General features: G+C 34.0%; 1 protein-coding gene across 1 annotated transcript in view; it reads left to right on the forward strand.

Moving 5' to 3' along the window:
• The window catches only part of foxj1a (forkhead box J1a), a 16,338-nt gene extending 1,816 nt beyond the window's left edge, over positions 1-14,522 (forward strand). Inside the window, 2 exon segments of the mRNA NM_001076706.2 lie at positions 3,157-3,731; positions 11,546-14,522. Coding sequence (NP_001070174.2) covers positions 3,171-3,731; positions 11,546-12,361 — 1,377 coding nt within the window. The 5' untranslated portion in view covers positions 3,157-3,170 and the 3' untranslated portion in view covers positions 12,362-14,522.
• Positions 14,523-16,724: the final 2,202 nt, after the last annotated feature.

Raw genomic sequence — 16,724 nt, forward strand, 5'->3', positions numbered from 1 at the left:
TCATTCAGTGTAAAAAAAAAAGTAATAATAATAAGCTTCATTTATTTTTTTTAAAAGCAGCTCCTCTGAGTGCTGAACATGATGCTAACAAACCACTAAATAATTCAAAATCAACAAGCAAAGGCAAGTTTTAAATTAAAAAAGCTGTCTTCAAGTGAATAAAACGATCATCAATCTGAGTTGTAAAAACAATTTACATGCTAAAATAAATCTTCAGTCACGTTTAGAGCAAGAATAATTTAAAAAGATGCCATTTAATAGTCAGTTTGTCCTCAAATTGTCATTTTAATTTATTATACTTTGCCATTATCCTTACCTTCTACCCAAGAGGTTTGTGATAAATACAAACCAAATCAAATTTGGAGTGATTTATTCATTTATACATTTGAATAAGAATAGGTCTGATCTAGCATGTCATTTTTACATCATTTATACTGAAAAGCAACCATATTTTGACATTATTGTGTACTATTACTCTTTGTCCACATTTAATATGCTTTGATTGTGTTTTGCGAGCCTCCGTCCGGGCTGCACCTGCCGTGCTGAGGAATGTTAGTGGTTGGCTCTATTGTGTGCTGTGAGGCAGTTATGAGACGCTGTAAACAGTGACCTGAGAAGTTTCCAGAAAGTTCTGTGACCTCTATAAGCCAAATAAAGCAACATGTCTCACAAACGTTCATCGTTTTGATTGTAATAATGTAACAACATGCACCTATTGTGCAGCTGCTTGGGACAATAATTGTTGTGAAAGCGCTATACAAAAAGTAAAGTAACTGTAATTAAATTACTTAATCCCTGAAAAAGTAATGTGGGGGATTACTTTTGATTTTTAAGTAATGTAATTAGTAACTTAAAAAGTACTTCTCATGAATACACATATATAAAACAGTCAATCAATTCAGAAAAGCGATTTTTATTTTTTCATTATACAAATATATCTAGCTATTTTTAATTGTATTTTTCAATTACATTAAGCAAGTTTACATGAATTGAATAAGAAATTAGTTCATGAAAAGATATGATATAAATCCAGAGAAGAGTAATTATAAATATAATTAAATATAAGCGATTACGTGATCATAAATATAAATATAAGCTATTGAGCAAATAAGCGGCTATAAATATAAGCAATTAAACTGATAAGCGATTATAAATATAAGCAATTACAAGCGATTAAGCGGAATAGTGATTATAAAGATAAGTAACTATAAGCGTTTATAAATATAAGTAATTATAAGCGATTAAGTGGAAAGGCGATTTATAAATATAAGTAAATATATACAATTAGCGATTATAATTTAAGTAAATATAAGCGATTAAGCGATTATAAATATATAAGCAAATATTAGTGATTATAAATATGATATAAGCAATTATAAATGTAAGTAAATTTAAGTTATTAAGCAATTATAAAAATAAGTAAGTATAAACAAATAGTGATTTTATATACAAGTAAATATAGTCGATTAAGTGGATAAGCGATTAAAAATATAAGTAAATATAAGTGATTAATTGATTATAAATAACTATAAATGATTAAGTGCAAAAGTGATTATAATTATAAGTAAATATAAGCGATTATAAATATAAGTAACTATAAACAATTAAGTGTTTAAGCGATTATGAATATAAGTAAATATAAGCGTTTAAGCGATTTTAAATATATATATGTAAATAGAAGCGATTAAGTAAATAAGCTATTATAAATCTAAGTAAATATAAGTAATTAAGCAATTATAAATATATGTAAATTTAAGCGATTAAGTGGATAAGCGATTATAAATATAAGTAAATATAAGCGATTGAGCAATTATAAATATAAGTAAATATAAGCAATTAAGCGATTATAAATATAATTAACTACAATCGGTTAATCAAAAAAGCGATTAAAAATAGAAGTAAATATAAGAGATTTTGCGATTATAAATTTAAGTAAATATAAGCGATTATAAATATAAATAACTAAACTGGATTAATCGAATAAGCGATTATAAATATAAGCAAATAAACGATTTAGTGGTTATAAATATAAGTAAATATAAGAGATTAATCAATTGAAAATATAAGTAAATATAAGCGATTAAAAATATAAGTAACTACACTCGATTAATCGACTAAGCGATAATAAATAGAAGTAAATATAAGCGATTTAGCAATTATAAATATACGTAAATATAAGCGATTAAGCGATTATAAATAAAAGTAAATATAAGCGATTATAAATATAAGTAAATATAAGCGATTAATCGATTATAAATATAAGTAACTATAAGCAATTAATCAATTATAAATATAAGTAATAAGCGATTAATTGATTATACATATAAGTAACTATAAGCGATTAATCGATTATAAATATAAGTAACTATAAGCGATTAATCGATTATAAATATAAGTAACTATAAGCGATTAATCGATTATAAATATAAGTAATAAGCGATTAATTGATTATAAATATAAGTAACTAAAAGCGATTAATCGATTATAAATATAGGTAACTATAAGCGATTAATCGATTATAAATATAAGTAACTATAAGCGATTAATCGATTATAAATATAAGTAATAAGCGATTAATTGATTATACATATAAGTAACTATAAGTGATTAATCGATTATAAATATAAGTAATAAGCGATTAATTGATTATACATATAAGTAACTATAAGCGATTAATCGATTATAAATATAAGTAAATATGAGCGATTAAGCGGATAAGTGATTATAAATATAAGTAAATATAAACGATTATAAATATAAGTAACTATAAGCGATTAATCGGCTAAGCGATTATAAATAGAAGTAAAAATAAGAGATTTAGCGATTATAGATGTAAGTAAATATAAGAAAATTAGACGGATAATCGATTATAAATAAAAGTAAATATAAGCGATTGGGGGCCGTGGGTTATCGTTTTTTTTAATGACTTTAAAACAGGATCGTCGTTATGAATGTATTTAAACTTTTTATACCCCTTGGTTTCTAGTGTTGTCGAGGGAAAATCTCTGTTTTGAGGGATAATATCCCTTCCCCTTAGCCCTACGCCTTCAAGATGAAGAGAATTGGGACACCCCTAGCCCTTCACATGAACACTAAGGGGTAAGGGGTAGAACTGGGATTGGACCTTTGACTGATCTAAATGTTTCTGCCTGTTAGGATTTGTCAGGACCATGCTCTCCATGAGTTCCATGGACCCCTGGCCGGAGGGCTCGGTGGGCTTGGAGGAGGAAGTGGTGACTGCAGCGGCTCAGGCCGAGCGTTTGGACACCTCCACACCGCTCCAGTGCAACACCAGTTTAGACTCCGACAATTTAGACGACAGCCTGACCAGCCTCCAGTGGCTGCAGGAGTTCTCCATCCTCAACGCCAGCACAGGACAGCACACGTCCCCGTCTAGCCACAGCCACCTCATGGGCTCAGACGCGCCCTCTTCACCGTTAGCAGGAGACCCGGCGTCTATAGGCATGCCACTGACCCCTGGGAAACCCACGGCGGCGTCTTTCTGCAGAGTGCCCATGTTTTCAGCTCTGCCCAGCCTGGTGGCGCATGGACACTGTCCCGACGAAGTCGATTATAAGTCCAACCCGCACATCAAGCCGCCATACTCATATGCAACTCTCATATGCATGGCTATGCAGGCAAGCAAGAAAACCAAAATCACACTTTCATGCATCTACAAGTGGATCACGGACAACTTCTGCTACTTCCGCCACGCAGATCCCACCTGGCAGGTAACACATTTTCACATTGGTTTCTCAGCAGTGGAAAACAATATAGTTGGTCAACTCAGAGCGCAGTGAATAGGAGAGGACAATAGATCATTTGCGTACAATCCTATTTGCTCAAATAATAAAAGAAAAACTCCAGGATGGGGAAATCAAGACTTTCAGAAAGAGGAAACAATTAGTGTGAGACTGAAAACGGCAGCCAGAAGAGAGAATAATCTAAATTTCCTGTCCTATCATGTTTATTTCTATAGAGCTTTTACAATGTAGATTGTGTCAAAGCAGCTTAACAGACAGTTCTAGTACACCGAAACTGTCTCAGTCCAGTACTGCCCCCATAGACGATGCTTTAGAAGCACCTCCCTAAAGCTGCATTTTGTTTTTGTATTTTGATGCAAAGATTATATAAAACATACAGTTGAAGTCAGAACTATTAGCCCCCCTGAATTATTCACCCCATTTATTTATTTAATTTTCTCAATTTCTGTTTAACGGAGAGCAGATTTTTTTTCAGCACATTTCTAATCATTCATTTATTTTCTTGTCGGCTTAGTCCCTTTATTAATCCGGGGTTGCCACAGCGGAATGAACCGCCAACTTATCCAGCAAGTTTTTACGCAGTGGATGCCCTTCCAGCCGCAACCCATCTCTGGGAAACATCCACACACACATTCACACACACACTCATACACTACGGACAATTTAGCCTACCCAATTCACCTGTACCGCATGTCTTTGGACTGTGGGGGAAACCGGGGCACCCGGAGGAAACCCACGCGAAGGCAGGGAGAACATGCAAACTCCACACAGAAATGCCAACTGAGCTGAGGTTCGAACCAGCGAGCTTCTTGCTGTGAGGCGACAGCACTACCTACTGTGCCACTGCCTCGCCATTTCTAATCATAATAGTTTAATAACTCATCTCTAATAACTGATTTATTTTCTCTTTGTCATGATGACAGTAAATAATATTAGACTAGATATTCTTCAAGACACTTCTATACAGCTTAAAGTGACATTTAACGGCTTAACTAGGTTAATTAGGTTAACTAGGTGGGTTAGGGTAATTAGGCAAGTTATTGTATAACGATGGTTTGTTCTGTAGATTATCGAAGAAAAAAATTTAGCTTAAAGGGGCTAATAATATTGACCTTAAAATGAGTTTTAAAATATTAAAAACTGCTTTTATTCTAGCCGAAATAAAACAAATAAGACTTTCTCCAGAAGAACAAATATTATCAGACATACTGTGAACATTTCCTAAATCTGTTCAACATCATTTGGGGAAAATTTAAAAAAGAAAAGAAAATTCAAAAGGGTTGTATTATTCTGACTTCAACTGTACATAAATGCATATAAATGCGCACACGTATTAGAAAAGAATCTAAATATTATTAACTTTCAAGGATTTAAGATGCTGATGAGTGTTAAACGTCTTGTGAAAAGGCTCCATACATACACAATGGGATGTTTTTCAGCCACCAGTAAACAAGTGGTGGGGTTTCAACTTTCTAAAGTTCCTCGTACAGCATCAGTAACATCATGTAATCTAAATATAGTCAGTTAAACAGACTTAAAGGCATAGTTCACCTAAAAATGACTCTCGTCAAGTGGTTATGAACCTTTATAACCCAGCATGCACAGGACGTCAACATGACATCAGATTGATGTTGTTCCCCTACTCCATGGAGACATTACATTTTGTTTGGAAAATTGGGTTGACATCAGAACTCAATGTCTGGCCGGCATCAGTGTCTAACGTGCAACCTAAAATCAACCAAATATCAACGTCTAATTAAGTTCGAGCTTGATGTTGTGTAAGTGTTCCCACTTTGACGTCTATCAGACGTTGGCTTTTGGTTGCCATATCTGACGAATAAATGTCAGGATTTGACGTCAATATGATGTTGGTTTAAGATGTTAGCTCGATGTTAGATTTTGGTTACTTTCCAACACAACCTAAAATCAACTAAATATCAACGTCATTTGCAGTCGTTATTGGACGTCAAAATAACGTTGTCTAGACGCTGACTAGACAATTTGGTTACCTGACATCACAATCTACCCTAACATTGATGTCTTATGACGTTGTGTGCCTGCTGGGAAGTTTCTTACTTCTGTTTGACACTAAAGAAGATATTTTGAAGAATGTTAGAAACCATTGACATGCCTTGTAGGAAAAACAGATACTATGAAAGTCAATGGTCAAGTTTTTTACCATTAAATGTAAATGAGTAAAGGATGAAGAAATGTTTTTAGTTTATGGGATGTTGATCTCTGTTATGTCCACTTTTGATGTTGAAAATTCAACTCTACAGTTTAACAAAATAACTTTTAGTGACATTTTAGTAGTTTGCAAGAATATAATGTATAATATCTAAAGAAATAAGTGTGTGAAATAATAGAAAATGTGCTGCTGTTTATTACAAGGTGCTTGTATAGTAATATAAAACACCAAAACAGACAATATAGCACTTTAAACTACTAAAAATGTTAATAAAAGTCACTTTTTCCACACTTTTCAAGGTTAAAAGTTGTCGGAAGAAAGATCAAAATCCCATAATGCAATTCAGAAACATAAATAATCATGGAAAAATAAAAATCAGTGTAGTGTAAAACATTGAATTTTGTTCCTTCTGTGAGTTAAGGAGAAAGAATGAGCTCATAAGTGGGTTATTATAAATTTTCTGGTAGTAAATTATAAAGAAATGTCCCTTTTCTTTGGGGGGGTGGGGATGAGTGGGTGATCTTTCTCTTTAAATATTCATTTAGTCATTCAAGCGTGAAATGAGATGAAAATGTAAACACAAGCAGCAGGCGAGCGCTGAAAGTCCATTAATACCAAAATACTGTGGTAAAATGAATGTTTATATTTTAAAAACATGGTGCAGAGCAATGTAGTTTAATGCTGTGCTGCCTGTCTGGTGTGAAATCCACTTTATATCAACAGGATCTATATATAAACAAGATCTTTATTTGTTTACATTGTCGCCTCACAGCAAGAAGGTCTCTGGTTTGAGTCCCGGCTGGATCAGTTGGCATTTCTGAGTGGAGTTTGCATGTTCTCCCCGTGTTGGCATGGGGGTGCTAACCCGAGTCCAAACTCATGTGCTATAGGGGAATTGATGAACTAAATTCGCTGTAATGTATGAGTGTGTGTGTTTCCCAGTACTGGGTTGCTGCTAGAAAGGCATCCACTGTGTAAAACATATGCTGGCATAGTTGGTGGTTCATTCCGCTGCGGCGACCTGAAATAGAAACTAAGCCAAAGGAAAATTAATGATTTTTTTATTTAATGTTATGAAGATAAATGTACAACGTGCTTCCAAATACACAATCAGAGGTGAGCTTTACCAAAAATGAGCTGTAGATTATCGTCCAAAATACTACAAAAGCAAATCATAAATAATAACATCTAATCTAACATCTAACAAGACCTTAAACATGGCTGTTTTACAACCGCGTGACGGTTCACCGGAAGTGAACTCATTCCAAATTAAAAGTCCCCGTTTGTAAAGCCCACTGTTGCGCGCAATCATTTACACTTAAAAGACGCAGCAAATAAATGGCTCACCCTGAAACCGGCCTCATTTGCATATCTGGCAAAGGCCAATGAGGGGTGTTTTGTGTTTGCTTGAGCGTTCTTAACACCTGCTGAAGTGGATTGCGTATTGGAGAGAGACCAGCACAAACCTTTGTAGATGGCTTGATGGGTTTTACTAATGAGTTTTTGGATGCTTCTGCTGATTTAGTGATAAGGAGTAGTGTAGAAACGTTGTACTTTGTGCTCTTACAATACAAAAAAAGAGTTTAAAATATAGATAGTCTCGCTTTCAGAAATAGTCAAAATTAAGTTCGTTTTTCCTGAAAACAAGCTGAATGATCTGCCAATGGGGTAACAGATAATTGAGCTTGTTTTATGGAAAAACCCACTTAATTTTGGCTCATTATTTTAGATTTCTTCTTTATATAAGATTTATTAGATATTTGGACTAGAAACAAGACCAAAACAACAAAACAAAACACAAGACAAAACAAAAAATAATAATTCATTGCGGTGTAAAGCACACTGAAGACAATTTCTCAAAGACAATTTCTTGAATTTACTACATTTTCTTAAGTTAAGTGCTTGAGAACAATTTATTTAGGCTGAATTTAAACACACAAAATTAAGCTGAACATTATTAAATTTCATTTGTTTGTTTGGATTCAACACATAAATAGTTTGCAGACATTTTTTTCAGTGCACGAGTCGTGAGCCAAGCAGAAAGAATTCAATTAAATTAGTTAAATTTTAACAAAAAACGTGGATTTCTAAAAATATTTACCTAAAAAAACGGAAAAAAAACACCTTAAAATGTCAAGATGTGCACTATTGTACTTTTCAGGTAGTAGTTTCCACTTTTATGGTATCACAATATCATAAAAGGTGTTGAATGGATGAATAATGCACTTGCAAGACTACAACTTTCTCACTGTTATTGTCTGCTTCCTATTATTGACTCCACAAAATAAACAATAGAGCATAATATAAAATAGTAGACTTTTTATATGGTTCATAGTATATATATATATATATATATATATATATATATATATATATATATATATATATATATATAATACTGTAAAAGCACTGTAATAAGCTGTAAATCATTGCATTTGTTGTCCTCTGTGAGTCAAAGAGGAGGAATGAGCTCATAAGTTGGATATTTACTAAAAAACATAAGAAAAAAGGGGGATTTCTAAAAAGATTTAGCTGTCGGTGAATCATTAATGAACCCCTTAGCCGTAACCTCCTTTTTCTTTGAAGAAATCGCAGACATTCACTCAGTTTTTAGATATTTTAACTCAAAATAATGTTTAACCCGGGTTAGCGCGCCAGTTGATTTAAAGCTCATTAGCTTGCCAAGTCTGATGTGCACTGGAGGAATTCGTAAAACCATCGTTGGCTATTTTCTATTGTTTGTTTACGTCCTCTATCAGCATAGTGGCCATCCTTCTTGGGGTCAACACATGAAAAGACTGTTACATTCAACTATAATCAAAACCAAAATAAAGAAAACACATTTACATTGAGCTAAAACAATACAAATAATACCAAAACTAAATAAGCAAACACGTTAAAACATAATGATAGACACCAATACCACAAACAAATACAGACAAATTTACATTAAACCATAACAACTGACGCCAATACCACAAGCAAATTAACATACATTTACATTAAACAATATCAACAGACATCAATACCACAACCAAATAAAGACAAATTTACATTAAACCATATCTATTATAGTCTGTTTGCTAGTGTTTACCAAGTTTTGTGAGAATGGTGAGGAATATAAGTAACACAATGTTGATTCAGCATAACAGATATGTCTTATATGCTTATTCTGACCTGTATTTGTTAAAATAAGTAAAACATTATATGCAAACATACTAGATTTTAATATATTGTGGATTATTTATGTTTAAAGTAAAAAAAAAAATGAAAGTTTAAAGATTTAAAATGAGAATGGAGGAGTATTTGAGGGCTGCTCGGTATGTTTATGTCATAAAAACTGAAGTCATTTTTAATTGATGATTTTACAGACAAACTATACATTTATTATGCAAATTTTGAACGAACAAACATTTACTTGTGAAGTACATATTTATTTGAACACATATTTATTTGTAAATTGAACATTTATATATATTTTATTTGTCTATTTATTCATAAAGCTTTTACAATATCCATACTGTATGTACAGTTGAAGTCAGAATTATTCGCCCCCCTTTGATTTTTTTCTCTTCTTTAAATATTTACAAAATGATGTTTAACAGAGCAAGGAAATTTTCACAGTATGTCTGATAATATTTTTTCTTTTGGAGAAAGTCTTATTTGATTTATTTCGACTAGAATAAAAGCAGTTTTTAATTTTTCAAGCACCGTTTTAAGGTCAAAATTATTAGCCCCTTTAAGCTATTTTTTTAATAGTCTACAGAACAAACCATCGTTAACCTGCCTAGTTAACCTAGTTAAGCCTTTAAATGTCACTTTAAGTTGTACAGAGAAGTGTCTTGAATGATTTCTAGTCTAATATTATTTGCTTTCATCATAACAAAGAAAAAAGAAATCAGTTATTAGAGATGAGTTATTAAAACTATTATGATTAGAAACGTGCTGACAAATCTGCTCTCTGTTAAACAGAAATTGGGGGAAAAAAATAAACAGGGGGGCGAATAATTCTGACTTCAGCTGTGGATATTAGACTTTCACTTTTAGTAAATAGTTCTCAAATATTGTTAGAATAAGAACTTTTATCCCTATACTAGCTCTTTCTGACTAGCAATAGCAATTAGCAGATGACACAACACTTTATAGTGATTTGTTGACTAGTTATTGATTAGCTATGTCGATCAAACAAACTTTATTTTTAAAGCACTTTAAAACCAATGAAAGTGAACAGAAAATAGCTGTATGCATGTAAACGAAATTACGTTTAGTTTTTTACAGTTTATAAATTGTAATGACGAAACTATACAGATGAACTATTTGCTAACAGAGAAAGCATTTTAGCGAGGTCATCTTAATGTTAAGGGAACGTTAATTCAAATATATTAGCTCTTTGATAACAAACCATGACTTGAACTGTACCTTTTATTATTTTGTTCCTTAAATGTTTTTATTTGGATAACAATACACTGAAAATGATTTCAAGATGATTTCTTGGATTGGGTTGAGTGGTTGTAAATTTATTTGGGCTGAATTTAAACAAACAAATCAAGTTGAACATGACTAAATTTCATTTGTTTGTTTATATTCAAGCATATAAATTGTTTGCAACAATATTGCAGAAATAATTTTTTGGGAGAAAAAAATTACAAACTATATATGACAATGTAATTTTTATGCTAATATTAGCATTTTAAAAAAGTGTTTTTTAGCAGATGTTTTGAGTTCAGAAGTTTTCATTAGTTAATGAGAAAGTTAGTTAAACATCTTTAAAGCATAATTTGGTGGTCAGGAATGCGTTAGCAAAGCTATAAGTAAAACAAATTTCACCTGCAAAAATAGCCTCTTTTTTCATTTATATCTTAAATAAGGAATACATCCATGTTTGAAAAAAAAGTCACTTTTGTTATGCTATTTTAGCTATTTAAATGCACAAATTGAAAGCTAATTTAATGTACTAAAGTTTTGGGCAGCTGAAAGAGCATGCATAAAACACATGCCAGAGTAGTTGGCGGTTCATTCCGCTGTGGCGACTCCTGATAAATCAGGAACTAAGCTGAAGGAATGTGTTAAAAGTCCACATGAAACTGAAAGCTGTGATTGTTTTTTTTTTTTTTTGTATTGTGACGCAGTTTCTAGAAAAAAGGAATAGTAAATGAGAAAACAGTGGGCGTGGCTTGTTCTACTGTGATCTGATTGGATGTAGTAAAGTAGGCGTTTCATTCAGAAAGATCAGGGTTTCAGAAGAGGTATCACAACCTAACAAACTCCTCCTCCTCACCATTTCTGTTTGTTGTCATTGCTCTGACAGCTGGAGGGGCGTGGTTAAGTATGCTAGCCACACCCAATACCTTAGACAGACCTAATCTGAGAATAAAACTGAAAATAAACAGGAAGGGCATTTTTATATTTCAATTAAAAGTTATAAGTGCGAACTGTTGTTTTTTATCTTAATGACATGCGTAGATGAATTGTTCAGGACATAATTAGCAATGTGAGCTAACCAAATCAATCGGGGGTTAGTTTTGATTTCATGTGTACTTTGAATGCATCACGATGAAAACACTAAAATGCATTCATCTCGAATTTATTGCAGAACTCCATCCGCCACAATCTGTCCCTGAACAAATGCTTCATAAAAGTCCCAAGGCAGAAGGATGAACCGGGCAAAGGCGGCTTCTGGAAAATCGACCCGCAGTACGCCGAACGTCTCTTAAACGGAGCCTACAAGAAGCGCAGATTACCTCCAGTGCAGATCAATCCAGCTCTCCAGCACCGACTCAGGATGAACGCTCAAGCTACAGGAGTAATATCCCGAAACCTGAGCGTGAGTCCCGAATCCCAGCAGCTCCTGAAGGACTTCGAGGAGGCCACCAGCGCAGACCAGAACTGGGACCCGCGATTGGCTGAAGCCACAATGTTGAGTTGCTGGATCTCCGGGAAGGGAACCAACAAACGAAAACAGCCGTATAACCACAGGACTGGAAAAACTCCTCGACGCTCAAGCTCTCCTCTTCTGGTCATGGATGAACAGGAGGATTTGAGCTCCCTGAGGGGCAACTTTGACTGGGACGCTCTACTGGATTCAGCCCTGAATGGAGAATTAAGCTTGAATGAAGGAAGCCCATTAAGTCCAACGCCTCAAGACGAAGAGTTGATGATTAGAGGAACGCATATAAGTCCTCAAGAAGCTCCCGTTGAGAATCACGTCTTGATGGAAACCCAAAGGAGCGGCGATGAGGACTTTGACGAGGAAACTTTTTTGGCTACGGCGTTTTTGCAGAGCCCCTGGTCAGAGGTGGACGAATCCAACCGTTCCGACTTCCTCGGCAGCTCCACCGTAAGCATCGATCAACTCTTCGATCTCTCTTTCGGAGGGGATTTAAGCAGTAAAATCGAGACTCTGCTTTGAAGAGGGTTACATTTTGGTCCTTTGAGTCAAAGAACTGTGAGGGTTTGGATTGTTTTTACCCCCCCACCCCACCTAAAAAAAAAAGATGAATTGTGGATTCCATGAACTCCACACGAAGATGTATTTTTAAAAGTGTATCTATTTCTTATATTGATTTTTATGATTGTGTTTTTTTGTATCTGATATATTATCTACCTGCATTGAAGTTAATCCAATCAAGATCCTTAGCATTGCTTTCGGGAAGATCTGATTCGCTGGTTGAGCGCCAATCCTGCGCGAACTTACGGAGAGATGCGAGCTTATTGTTTACAATTCAAACTTACACGCAAGTACAAGAGATTCATTGAAGAAGGGAACAATCTCGACATCTTGTGAACCAAAATCTGCTTTTCCACATGGTACGGTTTAGCACTCGGATTTTTCTTCGCTTAGTTTGTGTTTCCACAGTTTAGTACTTCTTTAAGTGGGCGAGATTATCGATGTAGTTGCGCCGCCTTTGCTACTATGGCATCATCGCGAACAAGCATGAGATAAACAAATGCGCTACACAAACAAAGGCAATTGATACTGATGCAAAATTGTTCTTGAGCAGCTGACTATTTAAATATTGGTCTCTATTAGTGTTGTCTTTAACACGATACTGGAATTCGGTACCAGTTGGTACTAAAATTAATACACGTCCAATTCCCGCTAACATTCGAGCTTGTTCTTAAACAGCTCTGATTAACCATTGTGTTCCTATGCTCAACAGAAATGACTGTGATTGGCTGTGAAGGTCATCAGTTCGCCCAACTCACCGCTGTTTACTGAGTGTAACCACAGATGCAGGGACACTGGAGCATTTTAAAGCCGCGATTTATTAGCGAATCGCTTGTATTTCAGCTTATAGGCAAACCAGCTGATCGACGCAGCTTTAAAATGCTCCAGTGTTGTTGGTGCCCATGCAACTGGGAAAATGGTGCAAATTTAGTTCTCTGAAGGACCGTCTTGTTGACTAGCTGGTGCGAAAGCCCTTCATGGCATCATTTTGAAACATCCTATTGGATAAGAGTGGACTAAATGCTGTTTATAGCAGTTGTTCTCAGGACGTCCCACCTGATTTAGTGGAGCCTCTTAAAATCGCCCACACGAACACGGGTATTTTCAAAACCGCCATATTTTTGACTGACTCCAGCCAGGATTTTCAGAAACTCCGGGTGCAGTGTGGATGTGTCCACTAAAACTCGAATTTTTGCCTGATGACATCAGTGTGCATGCTGCATTCTGATTGGCCAACATGGCTTTGCTCATGCTGGGTTCATGAATCAATGGGTTCAATGCGATTGAGAGGAATTCTGAGCATTCACAATGGTAATTATTTGGTAATCAATGGGAATAATTGCCTTTGTTGGCACATTTGCATTGAATTTCATGTAAATTACTCATGCAAATGCTTAATCCATCATAAAAGGCTTTTCATCGCCACCTGTTGGTTCGCACTGGCATCACATTTTCATGTTTTTAATTTTTTTTTATTAGGGAGGGGAAAATACCCGTGTACATGTGAACATGGCCTGAGATGTCCGTAATGTGCAGTGCTACAATCATCCAACACTGCGATTGAAATAAATTGGTTCAGGGTGCGATTCACAACCATTTACTAAAATTTAAAATAATACCTTTTAAAAACGTAACTCTCCCAAAACCCATTTGTTGTGTAAATGAATGACCAAAAACACTCAAGTTGTTCATTTGTGGCTGAAAATGTTGTAGCGTAAAGCTACCTTGTGCATCTTTTGGTTGAAACTTGAGTTTTTAGGCTTATGAACATGAACTGTTACTGCTGAACGGCGGAGATGATGGACACTGTATATTGATAGTCAAACTGCACTAATCGAAAGCATGCTATATGCTTGTGTTGGGTTATTTCGGTAGGTTAAATTGTATGTGCCAAACTTTATTGCAGCTCAGTTTTAGATCGGATAGGTTTAAAAATCTAACCTTCTTCATGCACATTGTGTTATGAGTGTTACGCTGACGTCATGCAACTGATCTTTTACATCAAGACTACTTTTATCTTCTTATGTAGATTGTTAGTAGCAAGTGAGTTTAAAAGGGATTAGTTAATCATTTGGAAGACATGTCTTTAGAGTAAATAATAAACATGCACTAATATACCAAACCTTTTGCTTTGTTTGTTTGATTGCTTGCTTGTTTGTTTGTTGGTTTGCTAATTTTGGAAATACATTCAAGAGTCTGAAATGAGAAATAATTTAAAGTGACCCCATCGCCATTGTTAAAGTAATTTGTAACATGTTTTAACGGATTTTACATTGTTAAAAGTGAGTAGATGCTCAAATATAATGCTTTTAAAATGATAAGTAATTTAAAAGTAAGTAGTCGACTAATCGCTTTAAAAGCAACAGGTTTAATCACTTTATTAAGTAAAGTCGACTAATCGCTTTAAAAGCAACTGATTTACTCACTTTATAAAGTAAAGTCGACTAATCGCTTTAAAAGCAACAGGTTTACTCACTTTTATAAAGTAAAGTCGACTAATCGCTTTAAAAGCAACAGGTTTACTCACTTTTATAAAGTAAAGTCGACTAATCGCTTTAAAAGCAACAGGTTTACTCACTTTTATAAAGTAAAGTCAACTAATCGCTTTAAAAGCAACAGATTTACTCACTTTATAAAGTAAAGGCGACTAATCGCTTTAAAAGCAACAGGTTTACTCACTTTTATAAAGTAAAGTCAACTAATCGCTTTAACAGCAACAGGTTTACTCACTTTTTAAAATAAAGTCGACTAATCGCTTTAAAAGCAACAGATTTACTCACTTTATAAAGTAAAGGCAACTAATCGCTTTAAAAGCAACAGGTTTACTCACTTTATAAAGTCGACTAATCGCTTTAAAAGCAACAGGTTTACTCACTTTTATAAAGTAAAGTCAACTAATCGCTTTAAAAGCAACAGGTTTACTCACTTTATAAAGTCGACTAATCGCTTTAAAAGCAACAGGTTTACTCACTTTTATAAAGTAAAGTCAACTAATCGCTTTAAAAGCAACAGGTTTACTCACTTTATAAAGTCGACTAATCGCTTTAAAAGCAACAGGTTTACTCACTTTTATAAAGTAAAGTCGACTAATCGCTTTAAAAGCAACAGGTTTACTCACTGTATAAAGTAAAGTCGACTAATCGCTTTAAAAGCAACAGGTTTACTCACTTTATAAAGTAAAGGCAACTAATCGCTTTAAAAGCAACAGGTTTACTCACTTTATAAAGTCGACTAATCGCTTTAAAAGCAACAGGTTTACTCACTTTTATAAAGTAAAGTCAACTAATCGCTTTAAAAGCAACAGGTTTACTCACTTTATAAAGTCGACTAATCACTTTAAAAGCAACAGGTTTACTCACTTTATAAAGTAAAGTCAACTAATCGCTTTAAAAGCAACAGGTTTACTCACTTTATAAAGTAAAGTCAACTAATCGCTTTAGAAGCAACAGGTTTACTCACTTTATAAAGTCGACTAATCGCTTTAAAAGCAACAGGTTTACTCACTTTTATAAAGTAAAGTCAACTAATCGCTTTAAAAGCAACAGGTTTACTCACTTTATAAAGTAAAGTCGACTAATCGCTTTAAAAGCAACAGGTTTACTCACTTTATAAAGTAAAGTCGACTAATCGCTTTAAAAGCAACAGGTTTACTCACTTTTTAAAGTAAAGTCAACTAATCGCTTTAAAAGCAACAGGTTTACTCACTGTATAAAGTAAAGTCGACTAATCGCTTTAAAAGCAACAGGTTTACTCACTTTTATAAAGTAAAGTCGACTAATCGCTTTAAAAGCAACAGATTTACTCACTTTATAAAGTAAAGGTGACTAATCGCTTTAAAAGCAACAGGTTTACTCACTTTTTAAAATAAAGTCGACTAATCGCTTTAAAAGCAACAGATTTACTCACTTTATAAAGTAAAGGCGACTAATCGCTTTAAAAGCAACAGGTTTACTCACTTTTTAAAGTAAAGTCAACTAATCGCTTTAAAAGCAACAGGTTTACTCACTTTTATAAAGTAAAGTCGACTAATCGCTTTAACAGCAACAGGTTTACTCACTTTTTAAAATAAAGTCGACTAATCGCTTTAAAAGCAACAGATTTACTCACTTTATAAAGTAATGGCAACTAATCGCTTTAAAAGCAACAGGTTTACTCACTTTTATAAAGTAAAGTCGACTAATCGCTTTAAAAGCAACAGGTTTACTCACTTTTATAAAGTAAAGTCAACTAATCGCTTTAAAAGCAACAGGTTTACTCACTTTTATAAAGTAAAGTCGACTAATCGCTTTAAAAGCAACAGGTTTACTCACTTTTATAAAGTAAA

The sequence above is a fragment of the Danio rerio genome, chromosome 3, assembly GCF_049306965.1.
Source record: "Danio rerio strain Tuebingen ecotype United States chromosome 3, GRCz12tu, whole genome shotgun sequence".
Classification (NCBI taxonomy): domain Eukaryota; kingdom Metazoa; phylum Chordata; class Actinopteri; order Cypriniformes; family Danionidae; genus Danio; species Danio rerio.